General features: G+C 45.9%; 1 protein-coding gene across 3 annotated transcripts in view; it reads left to right on the top strand.

Moving 5' to 3' along the window:
* Positions 1 to 14,241: 14,241 nt before the first annotated feature.
* LOC105008041 (integrin alpha-M) overlaps positions 14,242 to 19,646 on the top strand; it is a 107,830-nt gene continuing 102,425 nt past the window's right edge. For all 3 annotated transcript variants that reach the window (XM_020044397.2, XM_020044396.2, XM_013131297.3), the window contains exon 1: positions 14,242 to 14,285. In XM_020044397.2, the coding sequence (XP_019899956.1) occupies positions 14,252 to 14,285 (34 nt within the window). In that variant the 5' untranslated portion in view covers positions 14,242 to 14,251. The remainder of the gene's footprint in view (positions 14,286 to 19,646) is intronic.

Raw genomic sequence — 19,646 nt, 5'->3', positions numbered from 1 at the left:
CCACTGGAGTCGGAGTCAAGGCCCGAGCCGTCTTTGGCGATTCCATTACACGCAGTATTAGACTAAAGAATCAGCCGGCGATCGTACATTGTTTACCGGAGGGCAGAGCCACCGACGTAGCCGCAAATCTGGGGTTGGTGCTAGCGAAGTCTAAAACTGGCAAGTATAGAGAGTACAGAGATATTGTTATCCACGTTGGCAACGATGTTAGGATGAAACAGTCAGAGGTTACGAAGCAGAACATAGCATCAGCGTGTAAATTAGCTAGAAAGATGTGTCGGCATCGAGTAATTGTCTCTGGCCCCCTCCCAGCTAGGGGTGGTGACGAGCTCTACAGCAGACTTGCGCAACTCAATCGCTGGCTGAAAACAGAGTTTTGCCCGTCACAGGAGGTAGAGTTTGTAGATAACTGGCCTTCTTTTAGGGACTCTCCCAGAAATAGGGCCAGGCCTGATCTGCTGAGGAGTGACGGACTCCATCCTAGCTGGAGTGGTGCTCTTCTTTTATCTAGGAACATTGACAGGAGTCTCACTCCTATAGCTTTAACATGAGATAGGGTGCAGGTCAGGCTGCAGGCTGTTAGCCAGCCTGCTAGCATAGTGGAGTCTGTCAATAGCATAGCCGGAGTAGTTAGTACAGCTTTACCTATTGCCACTGTGACTCGTTACAGGCTGAGAAAAGTTAAACAAGGTAGTGCTAACAAAAAAAACCTTATTAAGATAAAGCCTTCCTCCACCTCAGTCAAAAATAAAAATAATTGTATCACTTCGCATCTCAAAATGGGACTCCTAAATATTAGATCTCTTGCTCCAAAGGCAGTTGCAGTAAATTAATTAATCTCTGATCATAAAGTAAATGCTATTGGTTTATGTGAAACGTGGCTAAAGCCTAATGAATTCACTGCCTTAAATGAGGCCTCCCCTCCTGGCTATACTAGTGATCATATCCCTTGTGCGTCCCGAAAAGGAGGGGGTGTCGCTAATATTTATGACAGTAAATATAAACTTACTCTCAAACATATCACTGAGTTTCATTCTTTCGAAGTTTTACTCATGAAAGTTAACCAGGCCGATAAATCATTTTACATAGCTACTATTTATAGGCCCCCCCGGGCCATACACATTGTTCCTCAATGAGTTTCCAGAATTCTTGTCTAACCTTGTAGTCATGGCAGATAGTATTCTAATTTTTGGCGATTTCAATATTCATATGGAAAAGTCCAATGATCCTCTTCAAAAAGCCTTTGAAGCCATAATTGACTCAATGGGTTTCATCGAACATGTCTCAGGTCCAACACATTGCCAAAATCATACCTTAGATTTAGTCCTGTCACGAGAAATAGATATTGTAGATCTAATAATTTACCCCAAAAATCCTGGATTATCGGATCACTGTCTTATTACATTTACCGTTAAAACAAGAAATCCACTTGCCCCCCAAAGAATGAGTTTCAAAAGCCGTACTATAAATTCTCGGACTACAAATAAATTCCTTGATATTCTTACTAGTTCGCTCATTAATGACAGAGTAAATAAATCTGTAAACAATCAAATCGAGGATCTAAACTCAATACTGCGAAATACATTAGACATAGTTGCACCACTAAAAACTAAAGAAATACGCAACAAGAAACTTACTAAAAAAAAATACTAGAGCACTTAAGCAAGTCTCCAGAAAATTGGAGCGAAAGTGGCGCTCCACCAAGTTGGAAGTATTTAGACTAGCCTGGATAGACAGTACAGTACAATACCGAAAATCACTCACGTCTGCTCGATCAGCTTATTTCTCCAACCTGATTGAGGCGAACAAAAACAATCCAAAATTTATCTTTGATACAGTTGCAAAGTTAACAAAAAAGCAAAGCTTAGGAAGTGAAGTGGGTCTTCACTTTAGTTGTAATGAATACATGAACTACTTTGATGAAAAGATCGTCACCATTAGAAAACAAATAACTGACTCCTTAAATAGTTATGGTCCTCAAAATCTCAGTTGTCCAAAACATTTCCTGAACCTCCCTGACCAGGTGTCAATGGGGACACTTGAATTTTTTGATACCGTATCGCTCGACACATTTACAAAATTTGTAATGAGTTCTAAACCCACAAACTCTCAGCTAGACCCGATTCCTACAAAATTACTTAAGGAGTTATTTCCTGTGCTAGGTCAGCCAATGCTGAACATAATAAATTGCTCCCTTTCCTCCGGATGCGTACCAAACTCACAAAAAATTGCGGAAATTAAGCCTCTTTTAAAAAAATTTAATCTAGATGTCAGATCTGAAAGGAACCCAAACGCAGACTGGATGAGTGCGGTGAAACTCAATTTAATATGAGGGTAGTCGTGGGCAAGCAGAGGTTCGGTACACGGGCTGGCGGCAGAGGTACAGACAGGGAGTAAGCAGAGTAGTCGTGGGCAAGCAGAGGTTCGGTACACGGGCTGGCGGCAGAGGTACAGACAGGGAGTAAGCAGAGTAGTCTTGGACAGGCAGGAGGTTGGCACACGGGCTGGCGGCAGAGGTACAGACAGGGAGTAAGCAGAGTAGTCTTGGACAGGCAGGAGGTCGATACACGGGCTGGTAAAGGTAGTCAGGAGATTCCTACAAACACAGGGAAACAGAATTAGTAGGATCGACACGCAAGTATTTTAGGGATTCGGTTGTGAGCCGTGACACATACGGATGTGGATCAACGATCCGGCAGGGACGGTTCGTCAGGGCTCCTCAGATATACAGCCGGTGATGAGTCAAGCGGGAACAGGTGTGTGATTGGGGATAGGGAACAGCTGGTACCGGCTCTATTCAAAAGAGTGACGTCACGCCCCTTAATGCGTTGCCCTGACAACCTGGAGCAGCCCAAGACAGAGCACCTCAGGGAAGGGAGGACATGACAGTACCCCCCGCCGACGGACGCCCCCCGGGCGGACCACCCGGCGCACCAGGATGGCGCAGGTAAAAGGCGCGCAGCAACCCGGGGTCCAGGATCTGGCGCCGAGGCAACCAACACCGCTCCTCCGGCCCGTACCCCTCCCAATCAACAAGGTACTGGAAGCCCCGCCCCCGCCGGCGGGCCTCCAGGATCCGGCGCACCGTGTAGACTGGACCCCCATCGACCCACCGAGGGGGGGGCGGACGAGGAGGAGGAGGCAGCAGAGGACTGAGGAGGACCGGCTTCAAGCAGGACACGTGAAACGCAGGATGGACCCTGAGGGACCGAGGCAACTTGAGCCGAACCACTGCAGGGTTGATGACCTTAACAACCACAAAGGGGCCGATGTATCTGGGCGACAACTTCTTGGAGTCGGTCTTCAGTGGCAGGTTCTTGGTCGAGAGCCATACCTTATCACCCACGGCGTAGGCGGGCGCTGGGATGCGGTGGCGGTTGGCATGCCGTTGGTACTGACCCGCCGCACGGAGAAGTGCCGCCCGGGCCCTATGCCAGGTCCGGTGGCAGCGGCGTATGTGATGCTGGACAGATGGAACGGCCAGGTCCTTCTCATGGGAGGGAAACAGAGGCGGTTGATAGCCGTAGAGACACTGGAAGGGGGACATACCTGTGGCGGCCGTAGGGAGAGTGTTGTGGGCATATTCCACCCACGGCAGCTGGGCTGCCCAAGAGGTCGGGTTGGAAGAGACCAGACAACGTAACGTGGCTTCCAGCTTCTGATTCGCCCGTTCGGCCTGACCATTGGTCTGGGGGTGGAACCCGGAGGATAGACTGACCGTGGCTCCGATTGCGGTGCAGAAGGCTTTCCAAACGGCCAAAGACGTCACAAGGCAACCCATGGACGCGGAAGACCTCCCGGACGAGCAGGGATGCGGTCTCCTTGGCTGTGGGGAGTTTCGGCAGGGGAAGGAAGTGGGTGAATTTACTGAAACGATCAACTACGGTAAGTATGACGGTGTTACCCTCAGAGGCCGGAAGGCCGGTGACAAAATCCAGTGCCAGGTGTGACCAGGGACGACGAGGAGTGGGCAGAGGACGCAGGAGGCCCGCACTGGGCCTGTTGGAGCCCTTGTTCCGCGAGCATGTGGGGCATGCTGCAACGTACTGCCGAGTGTCCTTCCCCATCGAGGGCCACCAGAATCTCCGTCTAAGGAAGGACATGGTCCGTGCCGTACCGGGGTGACAGGTCAGCCGGGAGGCGTGTGCCCATTGCAACACCGTCGGGCGTACGGCGTCAGGGACAAAGAGGCGGTCAGGAGGACCGCTGGCCGGTCCCGGGTCGGTCCGAAGAGCAGCTAGCACATCCTCCTCCACCTTCCAAAGCACTGCCCCGATTACGCGTCCCGCGGGCACAATGGTGTCGACCGGAACGTCGGAATCCTCCCTTTCCTCAGTGAATGCGCGAGACAGAGCATCAGGCTTCACATTCCGGGAGCCGGGCCTGTAGGACAGCGTGAAATTAAAACGTTCAAAGAACAAAGCCCACCTGGCCTGACGGGAGTTGAGGCGTTTAGCCGTTCTCACGTATTCCAGGTTTTTGTGGTCCGTCCATACCACAAACGGATGCTCCGCCCCCTCCAACCAATGCCGCCACTCCTCCAAGGCAAGCTTAACGGCGAGCAGCTCCCGATTGCCCACGTCGTAATTAGCTTCTGCGGGGGAAAGTCGACGAGACAAAAATGCACAAGGGTGAAGCTTACCGTCCTCGGCTGTTCGTTGGGATAGGACAGCCCCTGCCCCCACGTCCGACGCGTCTACCTCCACCACGAATTGCCGGGACGGGTCAGGTTGGGACAGCACGGGAGCCGTGGTGAACCGGTTCTTGAGATCCCGAAATGCTAGTTCGGCCTCAGGGGTCCAGACGAAGGGCCTGGCGCTGGAGGTGAGAGCGGTTAGGGGGGCAGCCACACGACCGTAGTTCCGGATGAAACGTCGGTAAAAGTTGGCGAACCCCAAGAATCGCTGCAGCTGTTTCCTGGTCTCAGGTCTTGGCCACTCCAGCACGGCATCAACTTTTGTTTTATCCATCCTCACCTGTCCCTTTGACACAACGTATCCCAGAAAGGTGACGGTGCGGGCATGGAATTCGCACTTCTCTGCCTTACAGAAAAGCTTATTCTCCAGGAGTCGCTGGAGGACCTGCCGGACGTGCTGGACGTGTTCGGCAGGTGTTTTGGAGAATATCAGGATGTCGTCCAGGTAGACGAACACAAAACGCCCCAGCATGTCCCCCAGCACGTCGTTAACCAGGCATTGGAACACTGCAGGCGCGTTGGTCAATCCGAAGGGCATAACCAAATATTCAAAGTGGCCAAGGGGGGTGTTGAATCCCGTCAACCATTCATCCCCCTCCCTGATCCTGACCAAATGGTAGGCGTTACGCAGGTCCAATTTGGTGAAGACTGCTGACTCCTGGAGCAGGTCGAAGGCAGTGTTCATCAGGGGCAAGGGGTATTTGTTCCTCACTGTGATGTTATTCAGCCCTCTGTAGTCTATGCAAGGCCTAAGGCCTCCATCCTTCTTGCCTACGAAAAAGAACCCTGCGCCCAGGGGGGATGAGGAGGGACGGATGAGCCCGGCTTCCAGGGATTCCCGGATGTATTTTTCCTGCGCCTCCCTTTCAGCCTTGGAAATGCTGTACAGACGGCCTCGAGGGTAGGTGACGCCGGGCAATAGTTCAATTGCGCAGTCATAGGGTCGGTGAGGAGGAAGAGAGAGAGCCTGTTGTTTGCTGAATACTTCGCTCAAATCGTGGTACTCTGCGGGAACTCGGGACAGATCTGGGGGCTGTGCATCTTTCCCCGGCGGGCGCTTTGACGGGGGACAAGCCGACCGGAGGCATTCGGAGTAACACGCCGTGCCCCAGGCGGTCACCTTTCCTGCCCTCCAATCGATGGTTGGGTTGTGGCGTACTAACCAGGTGTGCCCCAGAATCAAGGGGATCCGGGGGGAGTGGATGACGAGGAACCCGATGTCCTCAAGATGGTTGCCGGATAAACGGAGACGCACGGGCCTGGTCCTGTGCGTAACCCGTGCCAATAACCGGCCATCCAAGGTGGTTGCGTCAACGACCTCCTCCAAACGGACAGTCGATAGCCCCAGCTGTTCCACCAATGTGGCGTCGATGAAGCTGTCGTCAGCACCGGAATCAATCAGGGCCTGGTATTGGCACGTGTGGCCACCGACGGTAAGGGTTGCGTGGAAGAGTGTGCGTGGTTTGTGGCCTGGGAGGTCGTTGTTCGTGTGGCTCGCTAGGACGCCTCCTATGTCTAGCGAGCCCGTCGGTTTGACGGCCGCTGGGGGCAGGAGGCGAGGTAATGACCCGAACGACCGCAGTATAGACAGCTGTTGCTGTCCCTCCGTCGCTGTTGTTCTTCCTTGTCTATGTGGTAGCGCCCCAACTGCATCGGTTCGGGTTCCGCCGGTGTCGCCTCCCTTTCCATGCCCGGCACTGCTGGTGGGCCGTTACGCCTCTCCTCTTCGGGGTGTCTGGAGAGTGGTTGCAGGGGACGGCCGCCCCGCTTTCTTTCTCTCCTCCGTTCCCTGATCCGATTGTCCACCCGCATGGCCAGGGAAATAGTGTCATCCAATCCCATGGTCTCGGGATATGAGAGGAGTTCGTCCTTAAGTTGTTCACTGAGGCCGTTGTAGAACCCAGCTTGCAGTGCTTCTCCATTCCATCCGCTCTCCTCAGCCAATGTACGGAATTCAACTGCATACTCCGCCACGCTGCGGACCCCCTGATGGAGCGAGTACAGCCGTTTGGAGGCATCCCTGCCACGGACTGGGTGGTCGAACACTTTCCTCATCTCGCTTGTGAAGTCGCTGTAGGTCTGGGTGTATGGACTCTGTCGTTCCCAGATGGCTGACGCCCATTTCAGCGCGTCGCCTCGGAGTAAGCCTATCACAAAGGCGATCCTGGACTTCTCTGTGGGGTAGGTGCGGGGTTGTTGATCGAATACGAGGCCGCATTGCAACAGAAAGGAACGACAGAGCCCCATATCTCCGTCATATCTTTCGGGCGTGGGAACCCATGGTTCCCTATCAGGGCATGGAGCAGGTGCTGGCGCCGGGGGTTCTGGTGCGGGTGCTGAAGCAGGAGCCGGGGGCTCGGCGGATGCATTGAGTCGCTCCTGGATAGCCGCCACGCTGGTAGACAGGCTTTGCAGGCCAGTCATTATCTCCTGAAGCGAGGTGCTGTGGTGTCCTAATAGGGTGCCCTGCATCGACACAGCCTGACGGACGGCATCCAGATCCGCTGGGTTCATGATGGCCGGATCGTTCTGTCAGATCTGAAAGGAACCCAAACGCAGACTGGATGAGTGCGGTGAAACTCAATTTAATATGAGGGTAGTCGTGGGCAAGCAGAGGTTCGGTACACGGGCTGGCGGCAGAGGTACAGACAGGGAGTAAGCAGAGTAGTCGTGGGCAAGCAGAGGTTCGGTACACGGGCTGGCGGCAGAGGTACAGACAGGGAGTAAGCAGAGTAGTCTTGGACAGGCAGGAGGTTGGCACACGGGCTGGCGGCAGAGGTACAGACAGGGAGTAAGCAGAGTAGTCTTGGACAGGCAGGAGGTCGATACACGGGCTGGTAAAGGTAGTCAGGAGATTCCTACAAACACAGGGAAACAGAATTAGTAGGATCGACACGCAAGTATTTTAGGGATTCGGTTGTGAGCCGTGACACATACGGATGTGGATCAACGATCCGGCAGGGACGGTTCGTCAGGGCTCCTCAGATATACAGCCGGTGATGAGTCAAGCGGGAACAGGTGTGTGATTGGGGATAGGGAACAGCTGGTACCGGCTCTATTCAAAAGAGTGACGTCACGCCCCTTAATGCGTTGCCCTGACAACCTGGAGCAGCCCAAGACAGAGTACCTCAGGGAAGGGAGGACATGACACTAGATCCCGACATATTAAACAATTATAGGCCAATATCGAACCTCCCGTTCCTCTCAAAAATCTTAGAAAAATGTGTTTCCCAATAACTGAATGCCTTCCTAAAGACAAAAAACATTTATGAAATATTCCAGTCCGGTTTTAGATCCCATCATAGTACTGAGACTGCACTCGTGAAGGTAACAAATGACCTTCTAATGGCCTCAGACAAAGGTTCCGCATCCGTCCTGTTGCTTCTTGATCTTAGTGCTGCTTTTGACACTATTGATCACTCCCTTCTCTTAGAGAGACTGGCAACCAATATTGGGCTACGTGGACATATTCTAGCCTGGTTTAAATCTTATTTGTCTGAAAGATATCAGTTTGTTAGTGTGGATGGCATATCCTCTGACAAGTCAAAGGTATGCTTTGGAGTTCCTCAAGGCTCGGTTCTGGGCCCATTATTGTTCTCACTATACATGCTCCCTCTGGGCGATGTAATCAGAAATCACAATATTAACTTTCACTGTTATGCTGATGACACACAGTTATATATTTCAATGAAGCATGGAGAAGCCCCTAAATTAGCTATTTTGAAAGCATGCGTTTCAGATATCAGGAAGTGGATGACAGAGAATTTCTTGCTCTTAAACTCAAATGAAACAGAAATGCTCCTTTTAGGACCCAAAAAACAAAGAGCGTTGCTAGCAGATCTCACTGTGAACCTCGACGGCTGCATGGTCGTATCCCAAAAAACGTTACCCTTGACCCTGACCTCTCCTTTGAGGAACATATAAAATATGTCTCAAGAGTTGCTTATTTTCATCTTCGAAACATCGCAAAAATTTGAAACTTTCTATCAAAAACTGATGCAGAAAAATGTATCCACACTTTCGTTACTTCTAGATTAGATTACTGCAATGCTCTTCTCTCTGGTTATCCAGACAAATTAATAAATAAACTTCAATTAGTGCTGCACACGGCTGCTAGAATCCTAACTAGAACAAAAAAATGTGAACACATTACTCCTGTCCTGGCGTCCTTACATTGGCTGCCTGTTAGGGTTAGGGCTGATTTTAAGGTTTTACTCTTAACCTATAAATAAATACATGGACTTGCTCCTACTTACCTGGCTGAAATGATCCAGCCATACATACCTACACGTAACCTTAGATCGCAAGATGCAGGCCTTTTAATTGTACCTAGAATTTCTAAACAAACAGTTGGCGGCAGGGCCTTTTCTCATAGAGCTCCACTACTGTGGAATGATCTGCCAATTAAGGTTAGAAATGCAAACTCAGTGCAAACTTTCAAGTGTCTACTAAAAACTCATCTCTACAGCACGGTTTATAATTAGGTGTAGCCTGGCCCGGGGGCGTGAAGGTGACCAGTAGGCTTGATACTGTCCACCCTTGCTGTCTTGCCAGGTGGGCTCTCGTCGCCACTGGGATGCCCTCCCTCCAATGCCTTTCGGGGGAAGAGTCACTGGCTTGTTGTTGACTCTCTGTTGTGCACTTGTGCAATTGGGCTGTACGCCGCTAGCAATACTCGGCCCTCATTCAGGGGGGTTGCGGTTGGTGGGTGTCCTTTTGGTTGATGCCTGGCAATGTGGTTGGATTGATTTCCTGCCTGTTGGGCCCTGTCCGGGGCCTCCCCCGGGTAGGGCCACAGTGTCACCGGACCCCCCCCGTCTCAGTTCCAAGGTGTTACGCTGCTATATTATTGTGCTGCGGGATATGAGGGATGTACTACTAACTTTTCTCAGTTTCCTCCAGTTTTACATTTTAGAAGGAGATGAGGTCCTGGTCCACACCTGCGGATTACCTGGTTTGGGAGGCCCGTTGCTGTCCCTGTCCTTGTCCACCTGGTCATACTTCTGACCTAGTCTAAATTCAAATAGACTCTGGATTTAGGCCAGATAAATGTATTTATTATTCCAATTGGACTCTTAATATCTCACCCGGCACAGCCAGAAAAGGACTGGTCACCCCTCTGAGCCTGGGTCCTCTCTAGGTTTCTTCCTAAAATTCGACCTTAGGGAGTTTTTCCTAGCCACTGAAATTCAACACTGCTGTTGTTTGCTCCTTGGGGTTTAAGGCCGGGTGTCTCTGTAAAGCACTTTGTGACAACTGCTGTTGTAAAAAGGGCTTTTTAATCAATTTGATTGATTGATTGATTGACATACTGAAGCAGAGCATGATTCCCTCCCTTCTGAGAATGGGCCGGGGGCGGTATTCCAACATAATAAAGACTGTTATGGAAATTTTTAACTAAGGTGCATTTGAGAAATGTCTGTCTTTCCATTGGCTGGTATGTAAATCTGTACTTTGATTGTGACACACATGTCTGTATAATATCAGAGGATTATTAGGTATTTGGGCCATGTCCTCATGCCTAGACAAAGAAGGGTGTCAGTCCTTTCTGTTCCTTAGGAATGTAGGAGAAGGGGGTCGGGTATTTGTCCTAGGGGTATCCTCTGACCGGCACCAGTAGATTATAGGGTTAATCGTAAATCTGCCCATTGTGATGGTAATTCCATGTATTGACACTCGGAGTAAGGAACACAGAGACAAAGTTCTCTCGGCACATTCTAACAGTTTTATTAACTATTATGCAAATATGAGAGACACGTCAACCGCTTACACACACATAATCGTCTGAAGAGTCTCTGACTCAATATAGCTCATTCAACCGTATATATCACATAGAAAAAGGGGTGTGGTAAGATGCTGTCCTATGTCAATAAAACACCTTTGTTCTATCACACAAGTCAAATGCTATCTTCCCCCACCTTATCCTTCCTGCCATAATGTTTTCTACTGTGTTTACCCAAACTTCACACAAAGGACAGCCCTCCTTCCCGCCATAAATAACTTCTTCAATTCTAAGAGTTCTTACAGCATCTGGACAGACAATAGATGCTCCCTATGCAAATACCAGCTCCCCCACATTCCTTTACCTATCTAAACAATGGGACTCAAGTCCTTTAATCAGTAAGAATGCATCAGGCTTCAGAAACTTCCCCAACACCATCTGTATAAGGCAGTGCTGGAAAATAATGGTAGCCACACAAAATATTGACACTTTGGGCCCAATTTGGAGATTTTCACTTAGGGGTGTATTCACTTTTGTTGCCAGCGGTTTAGACATTAATGGCTGTGTGTTGAGTTATTTTGAGGGGACAGCAACATTTTTCACTGTTATACAAGCTGTACACTCACTACTTTACATTGTAGCAGTGTCATTTCTTCAGTGTTGTCACATGAAAAGATGTAATAAAATATTTACAAAGGTTTGAGGGGTGTACTCACTTTTGTGAGATACTGTATATGTTTGCCAGGTGTTGGTATAGCACCTCAACATTAGATCATTTAGTCACGCATTAACAACAACACGACAAGTTTGAATATTTTGCTTTTTAGGCTTACTATAACATAGCTACTAAAGGTTATAGCCAGCAATGTTTTTGTCCATCTGGAACAAATCCTAATTAATTGCTTGGACTGTGATGAGATTCAAACGCAAAACCTATTAGTTGCAGGTCTGCGTCTCTAAACACTATGCCAGGGGTGTCCAAAAGGTTCCACGGAGAGACTAGTGCAGGTTTTTGCTCTCACCTTGTACTTGATTGACTAATTAGGTTACTAAATGGTTAGTTTCTACCCTCACCTGGTTGTTTAGGTGTGAACTGGGAACCAATCTATTGTTTGGATACCCCTGCACTATGCTATTTAACAAGAGTCAGTCAGTCAGAGACATTTGCTATTCTTGGCCGGCTCTGCTTATGCAGTCTGGCAAAAATACAGCAGAGAGATAGCAGGAACATTATGAGTGGCCAAATCATCTGATTGGTACATTCTGAGAAACAAACAACGCACCAGTAAACTCTGCAACACAAAAAGGCCTGGACGTCCACGGAAGACAACAGTGGTGGATGATCACTGGATCCTTTCCATGATAAAGAACAACCCCTTCACAACATCCAACCAAGTGAAAAACACTCTCCAGCAGGTAGGCATATCATTATCTGAGTCTACCATAAAAGAGAAGGCTCCACGAGTACAAATACAGAGGGTTCACCACAAGGGGCAAACCAATAATAAGCCTCATGAATAGAAAGGCCAGATTATACAAAAAACATCTAAAAAAGCCAGCTCAGATCTGGAACAGCATTCTTTGAACAGATAAAACTAAGCTCAACCTGTACCAGAATGATGGGAAGAGAAATGTATGGAGAAGGCTTGTAACGGTTCATGATCCGAAGCATATCACATCTGTAAAACATGGTGCTGGCAGTGTGATGGCATGGCTTCCAATGGCACTGGGTCACTAGTATTTATTAATTATGTAACAGAATTCAGAAGCAGCTGGAGGAATCCTGACGTGTTTAGGGATACATTTTCTGCTCAGATTCTGCCAGATTTAGAGAAGTTGATTGGACGGCGCTTCACTTTACAGATGGACAATGACCCAAAACATACTGCAAAAGCAACTCAGGAGTTTTTTAAGGCAAAGAAGTGGAATATTCTGCAATGGCCAAGTCAATCACCTGATCTCAACCCGATCGAGCATGCATTTCACTTGCTGAAGACAGAACTTGAGGTAGAAAGACTGATGAACAAACAACAACTGAAGACAGTAAAGGCCTGGCAAAGCTTCACAAAGGAAGAAACCCAGCATTTGTTGATGTCCATGCGTTTCAAACGTCTTCTTCTGATTCTCAAAGAATAAAACATTTAAATTTTATTAATGATTGTTTAAATTTTTCCAATTACATTTGAGCCCCTGAAAAAAGGGGACTGTGTATGAAAATGGATGCATTTCCTAAACATTTCATACAATATTTTTGTTCAACCCTTTGAGTTAAAGCTAAAAGTCTACATTTCAATTACATCTTGGTTGTTTCATTTCAAATCCATTGTGGTGGCGAACAGAGACAAAATTATGGAAATTGTGTCAGTGTCCATATATTTCAAGACCTATCTGTGCTTGACTAATCATTATATCATTCTTGGTTTCATGTTTAATCAGAGACACTTTTTTACATTTTGATTTGAATATTGTGATGGAAATTCCATGTATCGACACTCTTAAAGGAGTAAGAAACAGAGACAAAGTTCTCTTGGCACATTCTAACAGTTTTATTAACTATTATGCAAATATGAGAGACGCGTCAAACGCTTACAGACATAATCATCCGAGGAGTCTCTAACTCAATATAGCTCATTCAACCGTATATATCACATAGATAAGGGGTGTGGTAAGTTGTTAGCCATCGGTCTTGTCAATGAAACACACTCCCCCTGTTCTGTCACATGTCCTAGGTTTCAAACAAGTCACATGTTGTCCTCCCCCATCTGGTTAACTTTCTCAACCCTTGAGGGGAACCTTAAGCATCTGGACAAACAACAGAGAAACTAAAGGGTTATACAGATGGGCAGATTTACGATTAACCCTATAATCTGCTGGTGCCGGTCAAGGATGACCCCCTAGGACAAATACCAAATCCCTGTCAGCATCTCTAACTAGAAACTCATTCATTCTCACATCCAAACAATGGGGCTCAGTCCTTTAAACAGTAAGAATGCATCAGGTTTCAGAATTTCCACAAAAACATCTTTATTTCAATATGGCAACATGACATCCTCCTACAGTATTGCTATGATGAATTCACGGACAGAGACCCATCCCCTATCAGCCAATAACTGTGGACATAGTAAGTAAGCTTGTTGATGGAACACTTTATAATTCATAGATACAGGGTCAACCCCGCCCTTTCTCTAAGCTTAAGATTTCTCCCCATTCCTCAGTAAAAGTTGGTCTCATTAGCTTTGTAAATAGGTTTTAAGAGGAAACTCTTAGCCTTTACTGCTGTTTGGGAGGCCTTAGTGGTAAGATGAAATGTTTTGTGAATACGGCCCCAGATCTGTAGTGTGTGGTGTACATTGCTAGGATTGGGACAGATGCTATACTTTTTTGGTTGAGGGCTCAGGAAGTGTGAAGCTAGCAGGTGAATGGATTCCTTGTTGAACTATTTGGTGGGTCAGGAAAAGATTGCATTCTAGAGGACCAAAAACAATTAAATGCATGTAAAGACCCCACAGCTGTGTTGTTGAGGCTGGTATTGGCACACCTGAAACTTGAAAATACATCCTCTAAACTGGAAAATCCCTTTCAGGTTTTAGAGGAAGTCCTAGGCACAGTGGACTAGCTTAATCCAATCATTTTTGGTCAGTTGCAAGGAAGTAAACTGTGTGCTTTAAGGAAGTAACAAATGGGACAATTAAATACATAAACAATATTTTGCCCCTTTAATTGCGGTGCTATTCAAATTGATTGCTTTGTTCCGCTTTTAAATTGACCCCATTATGTATAAAACCTGTAGTGCTAAAGGTTTTTTTCACCTGGATGTCAATGAAAGCATAATAATGGCTTGGATAACGTCTATATACTTGTTATCAGGTAAGCATTCTTTAATTACTAGTAAGAAATAAAATACAACTATTGCCAGTTTTTGTTTCAGAGACAACCAGTGACACAATGACAATTGGCATGGTCTGGATTCAAACAAAGAAACTTAAGATTACAAGCCTGACACAGAATCAGGGATTAATTGACGGGCAATGTGTGATGTTTAGAGGATATATTATTCCAGCATTTTGGGCATGTGCTAGGTTGTTGGTGAGCATTTTTGTACATTTTGCTAGTGCACAATAGTAAAGACATGTAATTTCATGTTAATTTATTTATGTCCCTTTTGATGTCACAACCAGGCATGATGTTTTGAGAATTTGAGAATGATTCCAGCATCAGATTGTTTTTAGGCACACTTTCAGCCTGAACTGATTGATGTATTTATTTACAGTGAACCAAGTTCACAGTATTTTAGTATTTTATTTTTTAACAAACTTGTCAAAAAGAATCAATAGAAATCAATTGAATGAATTAATCAATAAGGCTAATCTAGTTGACATCTGCACGGTCAATGGAAGGTTGTGACCGGGCAGGACTCAATAGCTCCACTCTAACAAGGTCAGGCCAAAATAAGACAGTTATTGCAATACACTAAAAACAAATCAAGTATTAACCATATAGTAGCCTGATGGGGTAACTAGCCGCAAAAGTGCCCTCTTGGATGCCCCTATGGTAGATAAAACATGATAAAGTGCTCTCTACCGTGGCCCATTGTGCAAATTTATTTTGATAAAGTGGTCTCTAGGGTGCCTCAACGTGCAAGAAAACATATTGTAAGTGCACTAATGGGCGCACTTCCAGTGTGGAGAAAATGTGATGATGCATTGATGCATGGGTGCTCCTATTTGTGAGTAAATGTTATTGTGTCCTAGTGGGGTCCCTTCCAATGGAGATAATGTGATGCCGTTCCATGTAGGATGCCCTACATGCTAGACAATGTGTTGGCCTCTACGTGCTCCTACATGCAAGACAATGTAGCCTCAAAGGATTTCTCTGTGGTAGAAAATGCCCTCCTGGTGCCCTCTAAACATATCTTTAGGAAGAAGAAAATGTTAAAACTCTGGATGAGTTTATTGGTTCCAAAAGAGAGTGGCAATTAGGTAGAAATATCTCTTATCTACCTCACTATTTTTGGTACAACCCCCACACACACACTCAGCCACACCCCTTTTAGAATGTTCAGGTGTCAGTGGGCAGACTGAGCTGTAACCTTCACATCCCACTATAGTGTGTGAGGTTGGTTACACAGCAATATGTGTTACATTTAAACCAATGGATAGATTGCAGCTTACTAATGATGCATTACTAATGTGTCTAGACAGCATTTTCTGATTGGTTTTTGTTTTTGTTTTTTACGCTGTATACCAATCAATCAATCAATCAAATTTATTTATAAAGCCCTTTTTACAACAGCAGTTGTCACAAAGTGATTTTACAGAGACACCCGGCCTTAAACCCCAAGGAGCAAACAACAGTAGTGTTGAATTTCAGTGGCTAGGAAAAACAAATTTAAGGAAGAAACCTAGAGAGGACCCAGGTTCAGAGGGGTGACCAGTCCTCTTCTGGCTGTGCCAGTTGAAATATTAATAAATTAATCTGGGCTAAATCAATAGTCTAGGTCAGAAGTATGACCAGATGGACAAGGACTGGGACAGCAACGTGCCCCCCAAACCATGGTACTCTGCAGGTGTGGACCAGGACCTCATGTCCTCCTAAAGTTTAAAACGGGAGGAGACAGGGAAAATTCAGAAAATGCATTCCCCATATCAACAACTATTTATAGTGGAGAAGAAGAATTTAGTGGGGAAAGAGAACTGACCCAATCCCCCAGCACAATAGTACAGGTGCTGGTCATAAAATTACAATATAATCAAAAAGTTGATTTATTTCAATAATTCCATTCAAAAAGTGAAACTTGCATAATGTATACATTAATTCCACACAGACTGATATATTTCAAGAGTTTATCTATTTTAATTTTGATGATTATAACCAAGAACTAATGAAAATCCCAAATTCAGTATCTCAGAAAATTTTAATATTACTTAAGACCAATACAAAAAAAGCTTTTTTAGAAATGTTGGCCAACTGAAAAGTATGAACATGAAAAGTGCATGTGCATGTACAACACTCAATACTTTGTTGGGGCTCCTTTTGCTTGAATGACTGCAGCAATGCGGCGTGGCATGGAGTCGATCAGTCTGTGGCACTCCTCAGGTGTTATGAGAGCCCAAGATGCTATGATAGTGGCCTTCAGCTCTTCTGCATTGTTGGGTCTGGCATATCGCATCTTCCTCTTCACAATACCCCATAGATTTTCTATAGGGTTAAGGTCAGGAGAGTTTGCTGGCCAATTAAGAACAGGGATACCATGGTCCTTAAACCAGGTACTGGTAACTTTGGCACTGTGTGCAGGTGCCAAGTCCTGTTGGAAAATGAAATCTGCATCTCCATAAAGTTGGTCAGCAGCAGAAAGCATGAAGTGCTCTAAAACTTCCTGGTAGACGGCTGCGTTGACTTTGGACCTCAGAAAACACAGTGGACCAACACCAGCAGATGACATGGCACCCAAAACCGTCCCTGACTATGGAAACTTTACACTGGACTTCAAGCAACGTGGATTCTGTGCCTCTCCAATCTTCCTCCAGACTCTGGGACCTTGATTTCCAAAGGAAATGCAAAATGTACTTTAATGAGAGAAAATAACTTTGGACCACTCAGCACCAGTCCAGTCCTCTCCCAGGCAAGACGCTTCTGATGCTGTGTCTTGTTCAAGAGTGGCTTGTGTGATGGTAATTTCTAAAGTTCAAACAATTCTATGAAAATGGTAGGTAAGACAGGAGAAATCAATTGCACAATAAACGGTTTAATATACTTGCAAGGAGAGAGTACGCAGGTTACAAAGTAACAGTGAATAGTCTCTAAATAATTGGGAAGTACATTCAATATTTATAGAGAAATGGGTGGGGGTAGGAATCCACATGTTCGTACCATAAAACCACCTATGTTCCTTATCCTTCCTACCCCCTGTTGTGTATCTTCCTCTATCCTAAAACCCATTGATCTGCATCTACCCCCGTCCTGCTGGAGCTTTATGTTTACCTCAACACCTCATACTTCCTTTCCCACAGTACAGCCAACATTCCTTTTCTCATCTAAACAGTTGCTCAGTTGTTTAATTAGTTAGAATACATTATTAAAGAAATTTCCCTGATACTTGACACAAGGAATGCGACAGCTGAAACCCATGTCTTGCATACATCTGCGCGTGGTGGTTCTTGAAGCATTGACTCCAGCTGCAATCCACTCTGTGAATCTCCCCCACATTTTTGAATGGGTTTTGTTTCACAATCCTCTCCAGGGTGTGGTTATCCCTATTGCATGTACACTTTTTTCTACCACATCTTTTCCTTCCCTTCGCCTCTCTATTAATGTGCTTGGACACAGCTCTGTGAACAGCCAGCCTCTTTAGCAATGACCTTTTGTGTCTTGCCCTCCTTGTGCAAGGTGTCAATGGTCGTCTTTTGGACAGCTGTCAAGTCAGCAGTCTTCCATGATAGTCTAGTTCTGTAGGCTAAACAGAGAGACTATTTAAAGGCTTTTGCAGGTGTTTTGAGTTAATTAACTGATTAGAGTGTGGCACCAGGTGTCTTCAATATTGAACCTTTTCACAATATTCAAATTTTCTGAGATACTGAATTTGGGGTTTTCATTAGTTGTCAGTTATAATCATCAAAATTAAAAGAAATAAACACTTGAAATATATCAGTCTGTGTGGAATGATTGTATACATTATACAAGTTTCACTTTTTGAATGGAATTACTGAAATCAACTTTTTGATGATATTCTAATTTTATGACCAGCACCTGTATATCAGCGTAAGACCTTGGAACTGAGACGAGGGGGGGGGGGGGGTCCGGCGACACTGGGGCCCTACACGGGGGAGGCCCCGGACAGGGCCCAACAGTGTGATGGAAATTCCATGTATCGACACTCGGAGTATGGGACACAGAGACAAAGTTCTCTTTGTACATTATAACCGTTTTATTAACTATTATGCTCATATGAGAGACGCGTCAACCGCTTACACACACATAATCGTCTGAGGAGTCTCTAACTCAAAACATGTCCTTCAACAGTATTTATTACATAGAAAAAGGGGTGTGGTCAGACAGTCAGTTATGAACCATTTCTTTGACAGGCCGATGTAACAGAACGTAAAAGTCAGATGTATATTCCAAGGGGTTGTCCTTCATAGCTCAAATGCAGACACAGCTCTGGTTGTCTCCATTCTAGCTGCTTCATCAGCCAGGCCAGGAGACTCTGTGTTCTCCCTTGTGAACGCCAAGATGACCAGTTTTTGCTAAAGGTTCTATAGCTAAAGGCCAGGCAGAAAGTGACTGGTTACTAGCACCAGAAAATTCACTTTCCCCCAGTGACTTCAATTCACTGTGTCTAACCTTTAAACAATGAAATCCTCCTGTAGCGTGTCGTCGACCCCAGGTTCCTCTCTCAGCTACCTGGACAGCAGATGAGATGTACCTGGTATGGACCCGTAGCATGATGTTGTGCAGTAGATCATTCCGCCCCCGTAAACGTTGTCCAGAGCTTTCCTTTGCCACCATCCTCTCGGTTGGAGGTTGCCTTCTCCATCACATTGCAGAATCATCAGGACTTGAGTCAGTCCAGCTCACAGGAACTCAGCATCCTGTAGATGTGCAGCACCCCAGAGTAGTAGGACAGTCTGTCTGTGTGTCTGTGAGATCCATCTCATCTCAGCCACCTCACAGTTGTCCTTTTAAGCCAAACTCAGTCTCTCTCTGGGCTCCAACAAGTCCTCTATTGCCGAATCGCTTTCAAGTGTCCTGTATCTGAAGTGTGAATTATCCTTGAGAAGATTAGTTCCAACTGCACAGAACATCATTAGCTTGTTGCATCTCGCTGATACATTAGAGTCACACACAATCAAACACTCAAACCCTATATTTCCAATATCTCTCTACTTCTTTTGTCCAAATAGATTAGAACAGTTGTAATCAGTAACAGTATCGTTAAAACATTTCTGGCACTTCTGTTCTGCTAGTGTAGCAAAATAACAATTCCACTCTTTTCTATAGTTGATTTAACAACCAACACAAAGAACAGAAGAACACAATTTCTCAATACTGTTCCAAAAACTCGTCAGTTAAGATTGTTTGCTTACATTGAAGTACCACTCTCTAAGAGTAGTTCATGAACAATTCTCAGTTGACCTATATAATTTACATCTGATTGTGTTGTATCAGAACTACAATCAAATTCACCATTGTTTCACAAAAAATAAGGATCAAATACCTTATTTCAAATGA

Source organism: Esox lucius, chromosome 5 (assembly GCF_011004845.1).
Source record: "Esox lucius isolate fEsoLuc1 chromosome 5, fEsoLuc1.pri, whole genome shotgun sequence".
Classification (NCBI taxonomy): domain Eukaryota; kingdom Metazoa; phylum Chordata; class Actinopteri; order Esociformes; family Esocidae; genus Esox; species Esox lucius.
Note: the sequence above shows the minus strand (reverse complement) of the source record. Positions and strands in the feature narration are given on the sequence as shown.